The 17,468-nt window shown below is 33.2% G+C and overlaps 1 protein-coding gene across 1 annotated transcript in view; it reads right to left on the bottom strand.

The window, feature by feature from the left end:
* The window catches only part of LOC138708718 (ATP-binding cassette sub-family C member 5-like), a 347,709-nt gene extending 330,620 nt beyond the window's left edge, over positions 1-17,089 (bottom strand). Inside the window, exon 1 of the mRNA XM_069838825.1 lies at positions 16,636-17,089. Within this exon, the coding sequence (XP_069694926.1) occupies positions 16,636-16,724 (89 nt within the window). The 5' untranslated portion in view covers positions 16,725-17,089. The remainder of the gene's footprint in view (positions 1-16,635) is intronic.
* Positions 17,090-17,468: the final 379 nt, after the last annotated feature.

The following is a 17,468-nucleotide window of genomic DNA, read 5'->3' on the forward strand; positions in this document are numbered from 1 at the left end:
TAATAATAATAATAATTTTATCATAGTTTCCTGCCCAAGGGCAGGTCCTTCACTGCAAACCTTAATCCTCATAATGTTTACTATCCGATACCTTCTGTAATAATAATAATAATAATAATTTTATCATAGTTTTCTGCCCAAAGGCAGGTCCGTCACTGCAAACCTTAATCCTAATGTTGTTTCTGTAATAATAATAATAATAATAATAATAATTATTATTATTATTATTATTATTATTATTATTATTATTACTTTATCACAGTTTTCTGCCCAAAGGCAGGTCCTTCTCGCCAAACCTTAATCCTAATGTTGTTTCTGTAATAATAATAATAATAATAATAATAATAATAATAATAATAATAATAATTTTATCATAGTTTCCTGCCCAAGGGCACGTCCTTCACTGCAAACCTTAATCCTAATGTTGTTTACTATCCGATACCTTCTGTAATAATAATAATAATTTATTTATTTTATTTATTTATTTATTTAGAATATTAACGTGCAAAAACAACAGCACAAGGCCAATTACAGTTTTGCACGATACAAAACAGAACAAAACAACAAATGATGATGAGAATGAATGATAGAAAATGGCAATGAGATGAAATACAAACAATATAATGGTCTACATAATCAATGATCAAATAATAATTATAAAATTAGTACAATGAGATAATTGAAATAATGGAATAGTCTACATTAATCAATTGACCAAATGCAAGAAATAAAATGGACAAATAATTATTAAAACGGATCAGTGAGTTAAAAACTCAAAGATATACTACACATTAAATGGATCCAAGTTGAATCCATGCAAATTAGCATATTTAATGCATCTGCAGACCGGAGAGAGAGATTTAGGATTCTTATTATAAAACAATTTATGAAATCTTAAACCATTAGCAGGAATACGAAGACTGATATTGCTTATGAAAGATTCACAATCAATATCACCCTTAATGACTTTGCAAAAAAATAAATAATCAAGATCCTGACGTCTGGTGAACAAACAACCGCAATTGAAATAATTGCATTTAATCTCATAGTTATAATCGGAATTTCGTAAAAATCTATAAGAACACAAGGAAATAAATTTTCTTTGAATATTCTCCAATTTAGCCGAGTCAGTGGAAGTAATGGAGTTCCATACAACAGATGCATATTCAAGCTTGGATCTAACCAACGTATAGTATAAAATTAATAAACACATAGGAGTGGAAAAAGAATAAGTTATAGACCTAATTAGACCAAGCATTCTTAACGAATGGGTATAGATATATTGCACATGATCATGGAAATATAATTTTGAATCAAGTAGGACACCAAGATCTCTAATACAATCTGTCCTAGTAATTACGACATTACTGAGAGAATAGTTAAATTTTAGGGAGATAGTTTTCCGTGAAAAGGAAATAACAGAAGTTTTGGATTGATTAATTTTCATTCCATTTTCAACAGACCATTGTGAAATTGAATTAATGTCATTTTGAAGAATTTGACAATCAACCAAACTATTAATTTTGCGAAAGATTTTGAGATCATCCGCAAACAAAAGGCAGCTAGAACTTATTCTTTTACTTATATCATTTATAAATAATAAAAATAAGAGAGGTCCCAATGTAGACCCTTGAGGAACACCGCATAAACTATTAAATGGAACCGAGAGAGAATTACCTAGTCGAACACAGGACTGTCTATCTGTTAAATAATTTTCAAACCAATTAACGTAGTTAGTGGAGAGACCAAAATTACTTAATTTATTTAATAAAATTTTGTGAGGAACAACATCAAATGCTTTGCTAAAATCAAAATAAATTGAGTCAATTTGACCTTGATTTTCAACTATAGGCATTATGAGATTAAGATAGGAAACTAAATTAGTAGTTGTAGATTTCCCTCTTGTAAATCCATGTTGGGCCGAATTGATCTTATTTTTGACATAAAATGAAATGTGTTTATGAATAATTTTTTCAAAAATTTTAGAAAAATTGTTTAGGATAGAAATGGGTCTATAATTAGTAACACTATTTTTATTACCATTTTCGAAAACTGGAATAATGGATGCTTCCTTCCAAAGTGACGGGTAAATTCCTGTTTTTAAGCTAAGATTGAATAAAAAAGTTAAAACAGGCAAGAGAATATTAGAGCAACCCTTGATTATAAAATTAGGAATGCTATCAGTACCTTTACATTTATTAGGCTTTAGTTTTTTAATAGCTTTATTTACATCATCGAATGTAATATTAGGCAGGGACAAACAGTCAGTGATATTAGAATCATAAGTAATGAAATTAGAGTTACAATTTTGTTGAACAGATTTAAATTGACAAGCAAATGCATTTGCAATTTTTTTTTCATCTGTGATGTGAACGCCATTTATTATTAGTTCTGTGGGATTACTATTTGTTTTTCGAAAAGTTTCTACATATTTCCAAAATTTATTTGGTTCGTGCTTTAGGTTATCATCAATTGATTGTAACCATTTGAATTTATCAGATTTAATCATGGCTTTGACTTGTTTTCTAAAATTAGAAACAATTTGATAATGATGATCAGTTTTATATTTTTTGTAATTTTTATGAGCTTTATTTTTTTTCTTAATAAGCTGACGTAAATCGTTTGAAAACCATTTAGGATAGTGCGATTTTTTAACAAAGGTGACAGGGACACAAAGAGATATAGCATTGTTTATAATTTGAGACAAGGAATTTGCAGCAGTGTTTACATCAGTAGTCTGATATATGCTAGTCCAATCATAATTGTATAGAATAGAATAAAGATTCAGATAATCACCTTGAGAATAATTTAAATAAGAACTGATTAGAGAGTGTTCCGGTAACGATAATTTTACTTCAATATAAATAGAGATAGATGGATGATAAGTATCCTCTAAAACTAGAGAGTGATCGGCAAGTTTAACTGTACTGTTTTTATCATTAGTAAAAACCAAATCAAGAAGCTTTTTACTCGTAACGGTAGAGTTAATTTGAATTAATCCAAGAAGGCAGGACGAGGAATATAAATCCTTAGCCTTAATTTTAGAGTAATAATGAGTATCATTAAGATTAGAACCAGTTGTCCAGTCCATACCAGGAGTGTTAAAATCACCAAGGATTACTATTCTAAAATTATGAGTGTCGAGATTTTTTTCAAGAAAATTAAGATAAGATTTTAAGTGAATATGATCTGTATCAGGAGAGAAATAATGGTTACCTAATAACAGATTAAAACCATCAGTCATTCTAAGTTCAACCCAAACGCATTCACTAATAATTTCTAAGTCAAAACGTCTTTTAGTAAAAGGTAACTGGTTGCTAATCGCTGTTAGGACACCACCACCTCTTTTTTTGTTAGTGTCTGCAAACAGTCTATCTGCACGAAACACAGTATAGTTATTTGGAAATAAATTAGAATTAATAACTGACTCAGATAACCATGTTTCAGTGAGACAGATAATGAGATCATTATTACTCACTATATTCTGAAAAATTTCATCAACTTTAGTGTTAAGTCCTCGAACATTTTGGTAGAAAATCTCGAGATGATTAATAGAACTGAACATTGAAAATGAGAGCGAGCAAGACTAAGACTAAGAGGCATTTCCCTGAGAATCAACAGAGTTCGAATTATCAGAATGCGCAAAGTGCTGCTCAGGCTTTAATTTACCATAAAATGGTGCAATTAGGCAACCAGCAGGCCAAACTTCAGGTTTGTTAATGGAATCGAAATCCCTCACATCAACAGTGATGTGAAAGGAAGAATATGATTGATATTTGGTTTTTAGTTTAGTTACAGCAAGAGATCTTAGCTGAAGTTGATTCTTCAGGGAGTCCTCTATACTGTTTGTGTTGACTTTGGAACTAAATCTCGAAACAAATAGAGATTTAGTTTTAATTCTCTCAGGGGCCATTTCAATGCTACTCATGGCCAATGTTCCAACTTTAGGTTCTCTTTTTTTATATTTTTTGCGAGTAACTAATTGAAAACCATCAGATACGTTGGCAGAAGTTGAAGCATTGGCCTGATTTAGTTCAATATTGTTATGTCTATCATTAGCAGGAGGAGTTGTTGACACAGACTTCCTTGTTGCTGACGCATCAGAATTACAAGTATGCAAGTTGTCAGCAGCTTTGTTCACAGACACTACCTTGCTATAAGATTTCTTAATGGGGTCATTAGACTGACCCACAGAAGAAATACTATGAGATGATTTATGGGGGCAGCACCCCTTTGATAACATATCTGCCATTTGAACATTTAGGATAGAATTTTCATTTGCAAGTTCAGCGTAAGACTTCCTAGGGCCCTTAGCTTGCACAGATTCATATTGCATTGATACAGAAGGGGCATTACCCTTATTAGTGAGAACATTAGAATTAGTTTTCACAAAAATTTCGGCCACCTGAATTTTCAGAGCCGCATTTTCGTTCTTAAGTTCTATCATCTCCTTTTGGAGACTCTTCACATATTCCAAAATGTCGCTCTCTGTGTCCAGAATGTTCATACTATTTAAACGAACAGTTTCAACCTGGACGGAAAGTGAATCTACTGAAGGCAGGCTCGGTAGGTTGAGATCCCTTGAAGGTGAAACGACTTTTTTTGTAGGTGAGATCACCTTCTTCTCACCTGGAGCAGTAGGACGCACTGGCGTGTTGTCCCCCTGTGTAGATTTCAATGCACTCACACACTTTTTACACTTAAAAGTAGAACTGCCACTCTGCATATATATATCATACTCGGCCTCACCAATATTTAGGCAATCTAGATGATAACGAAGACCACAAGGCCCTGCACACTTCAGAAACTTTTGCCTTCCAAAGAAAGGCAAGTTACACACAAGACAGACGTCTTTACTAGGCGCCATATCCAAATTACAACTTCGATGCACCTGCTGTACGCTGCAAGTTACGGGAGCTACACGCACACACAACCGAACAGCATGACGGCTCACGACCGAATAATAATAATAATAATAATTTTATCATAGTTTCCTGCCCAAGGGCAGGTTCTTCACTGCAAACCTTAATCCTAATGTTGTTTACTATCCGATACCTTCTGTAATAATAATAATAATAATAATAATAATAATAATAATAATAATAATAATAATAATAGTAATAATTTTATCATAGTTTCCTGCCCAAGGGCAGGTCCTTCACTGCAAACCTTAATCCTAATGTTGTTTACTATCCGATACCTTCTGCAATAATAATAATAATAATAATAATAATAATAATAATAATAATTTTATCATAGTTTCCTGCCCAAGGGCACGTCCTTCACTGCAAACCTTAATCCTAATGTTGTTTACTATCCGATACCTTCTGTAATTTATTTATTTAGAATATTAACGTGCAAAAACAACAGCACAAGGCCAATTACAGTTTTTCACGATACAAAACAGAACAAAACAACAAATGATGATGAGAATGGATGATAGAAAATGGCAATGAGATGAAATACAAACAATATAATGGTCTACATAATCAATGATCAAATAATAATTATAAAATTAGTACAATGAGATAATTGAAATAATGGAATAGTCTACATTAATCAATTGACCAAATGCAAGAAATAAAATGGACAAATAATTATTAAAATTAGATCAGTGAGTTAAAAACTCAAAGATATACTACACATTAAATGGATCCAAGTTGAATACATGCAAATTAGCATATTTAATGCATCTGCAGACCGGAGAGAGAGATTTAGGATTCTTATTATAAAACAATTTATGAAATCTTAAACCATTAGCAGGAATACGAAGACTGATATTGCTTATGAAAGATTCACAATCAATATCACCCTTAATGACTTTACAAAAAAATAAATAATCAAGATCCTGACGTCTGGTGAACAAACAACCGCAATTGAAATAATTGCATTTAATCTCATAGTTATAATCGGAATTTAGTAAAAATCTATAAGAACACAAGGAAATAAATTTTCTTTGAATATTCTCCAATTTAGCCGAGTCAGTGGAAGTAATGGAGTTCCATACAACAGATGCATATTCAAGCTTGGATCTAACCAACGTATAGTATAAAATTAATAAACACATAGGAGTGGAAAAAGAATAAGTTATAGACCTAATTAGACCAAGCATTCTTAACGAATGGGTATAAATATATTGCACATGATCATGGAAATATAATTTTGAATCAAGTAGGACACCAAGATCTCTAATACAATCTTTCCTAGTCATTACGACATTACTGAGAGAATAGTTAAATTTTAGGGAGATAGTTTTCCGTGAAAAGGAAATAACAGAAGTTTTGGATTGATTAATTTTCATTCCATTTTCAACAGACCATTGTGAAATTGAATTAATGTCATTTTGAAGAATTTGACAATCAACCAAACTATTAATTTTGCGAAAGTATTAATTTTGCGAATAATAATAATAATAATAATAATAATAATAATTAACCCATAAATTGAAACGACATTTTAAGTTATTACATTTGGACATAAAATAAAGAAAGGCTGACTGCTATTTATGGTCTCCTGTTTCCAGAACGTAATATACAGTACAGGTCACTAGTATAATATTACATAATTATATTGAATTACATATATTAAATTCACACTGCAAGGCAGAAAAGCCAAATGAGGTGGAAAAGCTGTAAAACCCAGCAGATTAAATCGGCATGGAAACGAGAAAAGAAAGAGAAAGATAAGCAAGAGAGAAGATTAACTTATTATTTATGCCCTGCATAATAACGTGTTGGTAAACATCAGAGATCAGCTCGGGCTGGCTCCACTTTCAGTTCAGAATTACATTGTAAAATTCCACATCATCCTGAATGGTTTATAACATTCCCATTACAGTGTTGTGCATGACCTCCTTCAGTTCAATTGAGTGTCAAGGCAATACCAAGTTAAAATAGCCTACCAGACCTATTATGAAATTCATGTTATGTAAGTGTATGAAAGAATGTGGCCATTGTTCTTGACTGAAATCTTATGAAGTCCAGGTCCTCTCTCATGATAATCCAGCATATGAGAATTTGCTTAGTCAACTGTCCGAAGACAGATTAAAATGAAAGCTAAACGTTCACTATTGAAATACAACCTGATAAACGTGAATCCATGTTTAATTAAAAAAATAGATGTGATGAAATGACACATACTTCCTCAATGCATATAACTGCATATAACCACCACACACATACGCAACACATCTAACCGCCCCATACAACACAAACATGCTGCATTCAGGACAATGGTACACAGATTACTCAACATACCCATGAGCCAACAACACTACAATGAAGAAGTGAACACAGTCAAATACATAGCACAAGAAAACGGTTACAACCCGAACATAATAGACAACATCATAAGGAAGACAAAACAAAAACTTAACAAATATAAAAACACGCAAAACATAACACACACAAACACAAGAACACAAGAAATACATCACACTAACATATGAAAACAAAAGCACACATAAGATCGCACCTTCATTCAGAAAGCAGAAATACAACATAGCATACAGAACAGAAAACACACTACAAAGACATCTCAACACACAAACAACACAAACAAATAAATACAACCACACAGGTGTATACAAACTCGCATGTAATAGTTGCGACAAGTTTTACATTGGACAGACAGGCAGATCATTCCAAACACGCTACAAAGAACACATTAAAGCAATAACCAGAGGACACAATACATCTACATACGCCGATCACATAACCAATGCTAACCATACATACAATAACATAAATGCGCACATGGAAATCCTACACATACAACCCAAAAACCAAAAACTCAACACACTAGAACAACATGAAATATACAGACACACTAAAACACGCCCCAATAAAATTCTCAACACACAGATCAATTTAAGTACACACACACTATTCGACTCCACTTTTCAATACCTTTCAACAATCAAACGCACCCACACCACAGGCACAGAAGTTCGAGATGACACCGAGATCTAGTAGGCTCTGAGGATGGTGTGATGAAGCACCGAAACAGCTGTAAGCCGCACAGACTTACATAATTAACACGAGTAAGTCCGCTAGTTAATTAATTACTTATAACTGTATGTGTGAATATAGGAAAAAGAGAAACTGGAAGAATTACGTGTATTATTACCATTGCCATGGGCCAACAGGGGGTGTTTGGGAGGTCGAGTTGAACATTCCTGGACTTCTTTGTAGATGAAGTCGGAATGTTGTTACTTAGTATTAAGTTTATAATAAGCTTGTGTAATCAATCCTTGACGCTGTGTTTTACTTCCAATATAAAATTGAATTAACTTAGTTTTACATGATACTTAGAATTAAGATTGCATTAAACTAGTGGCTTGTGCAGCAAATGCTGCAAACTAAGTTTGTTAGACGTTCAAATAAAAATTTTTCAAATCTATTTTCAATGAAAAATACCAGACATTTTGAAAGTTATTTGCTTCCATAATAATGAAACATACTCCCTCTGAATGTTATTTTATGCCAAATACTTTTTCTTGAACCTATCCACCTTCAGTTTTTTAGTTTCAACGCGAAAACACAAGCAACAATGTCAGGGTGATCAGTGGGTTTTTCATGTGGGAGTAAAGCAGTAACTACAGTATTTCAGGTCAATGTGGATTGTAGGTGAAAGTTAAAAAAAAGTCAGGTTTGCTATGCTTTCGAACAATAGACATAGCATCTTGGTATAGCTGCTGCGTGTAGAGCTTTAAATGTAGAAGGTAAAATCATTTTATCATGCTAAGAGATCTTGCGGAAATGATCGGGGTACTACTAGGCCTCTTATTTTATCAGTAAGTAATACCATCTTTCCTTAGGAACTGTAATTTTCGCGCTCTCTCGAGCCAATACTGAATCTACACCACACCACCATTAAATATATGAAACATACCCAACACACTTGATTAATAACTATAAAATATTTGATGTTTAATAATAATATCATTATTATCTTACACAAGTTTTGTAGTTTATATATTAACATCATGGCATACATCTCGCCAAAATGTTGTAAAAAATTGTAAAAATTGTAGAAAATTACTAAATTGTAAAACTATAAAAATTTGTAAAAACTGTAATTGTAATATTGTAAAATTTTTACTTGTTCCACATCTTAAAGCTTCATTGCTCATGTAAGATCTATGGAATAAAATAAATGAATGAATGAATGAATGAATGAATGAATAGTAATAATTAATTTCTAATGGTAATAATGTCATTAAACCACACCAAGTTTTGTGGATTTTAATATCCAATACACAACTGTACTCAGAAAATTACACACCACAGAATCAGACCTGTAAATTATTTTAGTAAGTCTTGAAGCTTTTCATAGCCAATTGAATTTAAACTCTAAATATGTCAGCAATCCTGCAGGATATGGCCTTCGAGTAATAGCCTATTGTTTATTGTAGTGTGTTTTGTTTTACTCGTGTTGAAATGCAATTAGTTCTCGAAACTGACGAAAGATGGATTTTGGAAAATAGGAAAATTATGTAGGAAAACTGACATTTCACTGAAAACTATTATTTTTCTGAAAAACTTTGGGTTCCAAGCTTCAAAATGAGGGGTCATTTATTAAAATCCGTTCAGCCGTTGTCCCGTAATTTCCATTACCAGTTCAAATTATATATATATATATATATATATATATATATATATAGATGTTATATTATGTTGTGTACTGACGATTCCATGCATATCTGTAATTCTTTACAGCTAATGAAGACGTAATCAAATCTAATGTAAAGTCTGTGACTATAAAGGTTCGTTATCTACGAATACATTTTTACAAATGTCTTTCTCTTGGAGTCACCAAATTTCCACTATCGGATTTACTAGTTACCTGCTCTAACCTTTATCCTAACATACAATCACGATGAAGAACACTTCCAAATCATCAACCATAAGTTTTTAGACGTGACCACCAACCCAGACATGAGAGAGAGGGTCAAGAAGGGAGAAAGAGAGACAATACATCACAAAATTTGTTTCGAAACGTTTCCATTAGAGACATTTTTGTTATAAATTTCTGCATGATGCTTTATTGTTTTGTAACTGTTAATTTATTCTTGCTCAGCATTTAAGTCAGGTTAACTTATTCATTTTATTAATTTTCTTTTTTATACCTACACCTTTTGTTCATTATTCTTTGCCTTCATGGCAACGTCTCCTTACAAAATAAAATAATTAATTTCTCAGACTCGCCATTTTTGGACACAATGTCCATGCCCGTAATGTTTTTCTTTTTTTAATATGAAAGCGAATTTAGGAAGCAAATCCTTAGGGTTAGTTTTGACTAAAGTCACTTAGTGCTATTTGCAAATAAGATCAATTATGGTTTCATATTATGTATGGAATTATAGGATGGGGTAGCTCACTTAAATCCAATTTTAATCCACTTTATTTATTACAGAAGAAAATAATTAAAATATGTCTTCATAAACTTATTGATTTTCCATCTCAAAATTTGTTTCTAGACTTTAATGTACTTAACGTAAGACAAATTTATTATATTGTATTAATAAAATTCATACATAAAAATCGAAATAATTTTGAATTGTATTCTCATAGTTATGAAACAAAAAGGTATGAATTCTTTAAGATTGTTTGAACCAAAATGCAACACTGCTACAGTATTTAATCATAGTAGTAATTTAGGCCCAAGAATACATAACAAATTCATATTTAAATATCCTAATCTTGTCAATTCTAATAGTTCTAGTATTAAATTTAAAAAGTTATGTATGGATTTTATAAAAATTGAAAAATTGTAAATTTAAATTTATAGGCCTATACTATAATTGCACAGTAGACATAAGACAAATTGTATTGTATAATTATTAATTTCAATTAAGGAATCCGCCCCTGAGCACGAGTTCTACTCTTTCAGGAGCGAGCTAAAGTTTTTCTGAATATATATATATATATATATATATATATATATATATATATATATATTTTATGTTACAATTATTAGCAAAATAATAAATAAATAAATATTAATTATTACAATTAATTTCTTCGTTTTCGCCCGTATAGTTACTGAATATGAACGAAATCTGTTCAACAGTTTTTCTGCAGACAAACTGCAAAATTACTGCCAACACAAAATATTTACTGAAAATTTGAAACAGACTTCTTGCACTTTTATTCGAATTCCATATAATTACAAAGCCATGTCCTGATTTCCTGCTGTCAGCCTTATCTATTCAACATCCAAATAACTACCATGTTTGTAAAGTGAATGACACTGCACTTAACCTGTCAGATTTAATAACACACACAGTTCATTACTTTTAATGCCCTTTCTAATAGTTGGTTTTAGATTCATTCAAGCAGGAAATCAAATGGTGAAGATATGTAAACTCTTCCAAATATCAAGCACATCTCTCGTGAAAGCAGGCCGTGGTTCAAATCCTTTTCGAGATAAAAATTGTTTTATATGAAACATTTCATAGCGTGTTGGAAAAGTCATGGATTTAATTCCTAATATGCTCAGTCAATTTAAGAGAGCAGTGCATTGTTGTTGTTTAATCAACTGTCCGAAGACAGGTCTGAACCTCACAAGTGATACCAACAAGGCACCACTTATGAGGCAACTAAGCAAGGAGATAGTTCCTTTCTCCCTCTATTGCATACATTGTAGACTAGCTACATATTATACTGGGTGTTCATTTCAAAGTGTGTCATGACGTCACTGTTGATGAGTCAGCGATTTGAAGCGAGTTTCAGCTTTTGTGTCAGACAAGTTGCCTATTAATCAAGGCGTTCAATCTGAACTTGAGAACGTGTAAGGTATAACTTGAACGTCTTAGCAACAGATGGCGGTCTGTACGGTCTGTGTGCTACCATAACTTCTTTCGAACTGTGTTTTGCGCGGCCAAGTCGTACGCAGGGTATTTGTTATAATCGGTTGTGTACGGCAACATTCCACAACACAAATCAAATGCTCCGTGTCCATGTTGACCGTCGAAGTTAATGTCAACAAATAGTAAGTAATCGTCTTAACCCTCTCCCCATATCCCGACAGTATGAAAAAACTCACCTCAGTACATGTTTCGAAACAGTTCACACTCCTGCCACTACCGGCGTTACCGTACGTATCGGTAAGTACTCTTCTGAATGAATGCCGTACTTGCTAGGCAACTTCTCTAGCACATAAGTAATACACCTCTGCGGAAGTGTAGGAAGATTGAATTTTCTAGGCTCATCGACTAGCCACATGACGGCATACAGCGAGCCATGACACACTTTGAACTGAACACCCAGTACTAATCAGATTTCAGATGTATACAAACAATTGTGGAATCCTGGGAAACGAGAATGCGGATGCTTTAGCAAAGAAGGGCAGCACTGCTACTTACAGACCTGTTACTAAATCTACATATTACTCTGTGAAAAGATTTATTAAATATACTTCAACAAACAAAATTTGATAACACAATCTCAAGGGAAAAAAATGGAACTCTCTGCATCATAATCCACAGTTAATTCCCGATTTACCACGAAAATCGTCTGTAGCTGCATTTAGATTGGCAACAGGCCATGACTGTTTGGCCAAACACTTCCACAGAATTGGAATATATCAGTCCCCTAGCTGCCCATTGTGCAACTCAAACCAAGAAATGGATTCGGAACACCTCAAAATCTGTGCTTCAGTGGCTGACCATGATAATATCTTTGAAAAATATTGGAGTGCAAGAGGTCAAATGACTTTATTGTCAAAAGCCTGGTATTAGAAAACAACAACAATTGTTCTTACTCTGACACATATCGTCAAGTGAGATGTACTGCCTGATAATAGTAGATGTGTATAGGCTATCAACCAGAATCTCAAGCAGTGTATTATGATATTAAATGACTGAAATATTTTAGTTTTGTCCTTTAAATGTGCAGAAATATGGAAGGAGTGATAGCAGGAAGAAGAAGAATAAAGTGCATAAGATTTGCTGATGATAAGTGGCATTGTCAGCAGAAGAAGAGACGATACTAACGGATATGCTACTAAATGACAGCTGTGAACAGTATGGGATAAAGATAAATGCAAATAAGATGAAGACGATGATTGTCGGATGAAAAATAAAGAAGGTAAACGTGCAAATACTAAATGAGGTAGTAGAGCAAGTGGACAGCTTCAAATACTTGGGGTGTACTATAAGCAGTAAGATGAGCTGCTGCCAGGAAGTCAAAAGGAGGATAGCAATGGCAAAGGAAGTTTCTAATAGAAAAAGCAGCACCTTCTGCGGCCTTCTGAAAAAAAAAACTAAGGAAGAGACTAGTGAAGTGCTTTGTGTGGAGTGTGACATTTTATGGAGCAGAAACATGGACATTACGACGAAGTGAAGAGAAGCGACTAGAAGCATTTAAAATGGGACATGGAGAAGGATAGAGCATGTGAAATGGACAGACAGAATAAGAAACGAAGCTGTATTAGAAAGCATAGGTAAAGAAAGAATGATGCTGAAACTGATCAGGAAGAGAAAAAGGAATTGGTTGGGTCACTAGCCGATAAGAAACTGCCTACTAAAGGATGCACTGGAAGGAATGGTAAACGGGAGAAAAGTTTGGGGCAGAAGAAGATATCAGATGGTAGACAATATTAAGATATATGGATCATATGAGGAGGCTAAGGGGAAGGCAGAAAATAGGAAAGATTGCAGAATGCTGTTTTTGCAGTGAAAGATCTGACCTTGGGCAGAATACAATGTAAGTATTTGATCCGAACAAATGTTACATTGTAAAATTCGTTTGTAGAACGAAAAGTTACATTTGTTTTGATCAAATTCCTGCACATTTAAAGGACAAAACTGATATTTTTTGAGTAATTTATCATCATAACACACTGCTCTCTTAAATTGACTGAGCATATTGGGAATTAAATCAACGGCTTTCGGAAAACACGCTATGAAATGTTTCATATAAAACAATTTTTATCTCCAAAAGGAAGCAAAAAACGAGCAAATCTGCATTAAACTTTTCTGTTTGAAATATCTCAAGTTTCATTTAATGACATTCACCCTATATACAGTACAATGTCCGAAGAGGTAATTAAATTTACTGTTAACACTTTCAATTCCTTGCGTACTCAGTTTGAAAAACATTAGTAGATAAGCTATCTTAATGTGTCTCCAGTGCAGTAAAGAAGTGCATTTACTTGACTATTACTTACACGCTAATTTACATTTCCGCAAGAGATTAGATAAAGGACTAGTATGTACATACCAATAGTTAACATTTAACTCGTAAATATTAGCAAACTTAAACATGTGTTCTAAGTAACACAGTAGCCTACTGTATAGCAGGCTATGAACACAAAATGTGCTAACAGCACTGAGATAATTTAGGGCTTTCTTTATACACTACAAATAATGAGTCCTATTACGTAAGTTTGTGTACATTGTAGGTATTATCAGGTAATGTCAAAGTTTAAACACAAACATTTATATTTTTTGAAGAGAAAAAATTGTCAATATTACAGATATTATTCTGTAGGACGAATTAATAAAAGATAAAATCTTTAATACAAACATTTCTGCAGAGGAAGTCTTCATACAACATTTATTTCAAGTCATTCAATTCTGGTTAACTTAACAACAGCCACAACCCAAAACCCCCTTGAGTTGTCATGAAAATTTGCAGATTACAAGATTTCGTGGTTTTATTTAATTTTATGAAGTAATAAAGATCATATAGGCCTAGGTCAGTTTCTATCTGATGCTTTTCCGATTCACTGCGGGCTAAAGCAGGGAGATGCACTATCACCTTTACTTTTTAACTTTGCTCTAGAATATGCCATTAGGAAAGTTCAGGATAACAGGCAGGGTTTGGAATTGAACGGGTTACATCAGCTTCTTGTCTATGCGGATGACGTGAATATGTTAGGAGAAAATACACAAACGATTAGGGAAAACACTGAAATTTTACTTGAAGCAAGTAAAGCGATCGGTTTGGAAGTAAATCCTGAAAAGACAAAGTATATGATTATGTCTCGTGACCAGAATATTGTACGAAATGGAAATATAAAAATTGGAGATTTATCCTTCGAAGAGGTGGAAAAATTCAAATATCTTGGAGCAACAGTAACAAATTTAAATGACACTCGGGAGGAAATTAAACGCAGAATAAATATGGGAAATGCCTGTTATTATTCGGTTGAAAAGCTTTTATCATCCAGTCTGCTGTCAAAAAATCTGAAAGTTAGAATTTATAAAACAGTTATATTACCGGTTCTTCTGTATGATTGTGAAACTTGGACTCTCACTCTGAGAGAGGAACATAGGTTAAGGGTGATTGAGAATAAGGTGCTTAGGAAAATATTTGGGGCTAAGCAGGATGAAGTTACAGGAGAATGGAGAAAGTTACACAACGCAGAACTGCACGCATTGTATTCACCAGACATAATTAGGAACATTAAATCCAGACGTTTGAGATGGGCATGGCATGTAGCACGTATGGGCGTATCCAGAAATGCATATAGAGTGTTAGTTGGGAGACCGGAGGGAAAAAGACCTTTAGGGAGGCCGAGACGTAGATGGGAGGATAATATTAAAAGGATTTGAGGGAGGTGGGATATGATGATAGAGACTGGATTAATCTTGCACAGGATAGAGACTGATGGCGGGCTTATGTGAGGGCGGCAATGAACCTCCAGGTTCCTTAAAAGCCATTTGTAAGTAAGTAAGTAATAAAGATCTCTGCTGAATACTTTTTTTGGAATTAATATTTGAATTTTTTTAAAATCTTATGCTTACCCTGCAAGACCTTTCATCAGGTATATTACCTAGGCAGTCAGTATTGATTTTCGAACTACTATAGGGAAAACTTAATAGTCTCCAACCTGCAGACTGTGACAGAATAAAGGAACATGTGATGTGATATAAAAAGAGAACTAATGAATAATAGGCTATATCGATTACTACAAAAATATTGAGAGTTCCATCATCAAACTTACATGGTACCGGTATGTTAAATATACAGAGTGTTAAGAAAAAAGGGTCTAATATTTTGAGAAGAGGTAGTATTTATAAAAACAAGAAAAATATGTCTAATAGACATGAGTCCTATTTAATTTATATTTTTGAAAAAACAAGAACTGTGAAACTGATAATTTGCTAGGAGAGTCGTTGCATATAGACCACTTTTACACTAAACCTAACCTTAGTTTATACAACGTATACTAAAACACTAACCTAACCTGTCACAGATTAAGGAAAAGGTTAGGTTAGGTCAGTTTAGGGTTTTAGAATATCTTGCAAAAACAAATTTTAGGTTAGTGTAAAAGTGGTTTATATGCAACGACGTCTCCTAGCAAATTACCCTAGTGGTAATTTGTTTTTGCAAGATATACTAAAATCCTAAACTGATCTAACCAAACCTTTTCCTTAATCTGGGGCAGGTTAGGTTAGTCTTTTAGTATATGTTGTATACACTAAGGTTAGGTTTAGTGTAAAAGTGGTTTACATGCAACGACGTCTCCGAGCAAATTACCCTAGTGTGAAAACTTACAAATTAGCACCTAGACAGTTTATATGCGAAGGTAAGCACGTGCCACGTTATATAATGTTTTAAAGATATTGCCTATATGTAAAACAAGTACACTCATGATTAATAGGAAAAAATGAATTAGTTTTACCTGAAAAGAATTCCGTCCTTTTCTTTTTCATCCACAGCATCAACATTTAGATATATAGAACCGGTAGACAGCCACTTGTGCATTGACATGTTTTCGTTCAACACTGAAAACAACTAATACTTTCGTTCACGCACTACTCAGCTGATTCAAATCTCATTCACATGTTATGCAATAACACAGCTAATTGGATATATGCTTATTTTTAAAATCAGCTTCTTCTCTTACATAATGCTACGCACGCCAGCTTCACAACTCTTTTATTAACTGTAGCACTTTCATTACTGACTGCAAATCACAATTCGCAACCCTGTCTTTCATCTGAAAAACTATCAACAAAGTAACAATCAATGTCAACCTTGACAATAATACCTATCATGTAAACAAGGAATTACAATACTTTACGTCACATACCGATTATTACAAACAAAACTTTTACACCCCTACTCTCACGTCATTTGTCTCCTCTGTGGTACTTTCAATGTTGCCAAGTTTTTACGAAACAAAATCCCTCCGATAGGTTGAAAAATCCCTCAAATTTAGAAAAAATCCCTCTTGGAGTGGTCTGGTCTAAACTCCAAAATACATATTTTAGAAACGAATTAAAATAATAGAATAAGACAATGTTCCTAATAAATATCACAGTGGAACAGAGTAATCACCCTAAGATCGGCATATTATTGATGACCCTGTTCACATTATTCTTCTCTCTCTTCTTCCGCAACCAGCAGCCCAGCTATTTTGTTGTCTCTTGAATCCTTGTTGTAGGTTACATATTTTCATTGAACAGTTTCAACATTTACTGTAGATAACTCTTTTCTAATTTCATGTTTTTT

The sequence above is a fragment of the Periplaneta americana genome, chromosome 11 (assembly GCF_040183065.1).
Source record: "Periplaneta americana isolate PAMFEO1 chromosome 11, P.americana_PAMFEO1_priV1, whole genome shotgun sequence".
Classification (NCBI taxonomy): Eukaryota; Metazoa; Arthropoda; class Insecta; order Blattodea; family Blattidae; genus Periplaneta; species Periplaneta americana.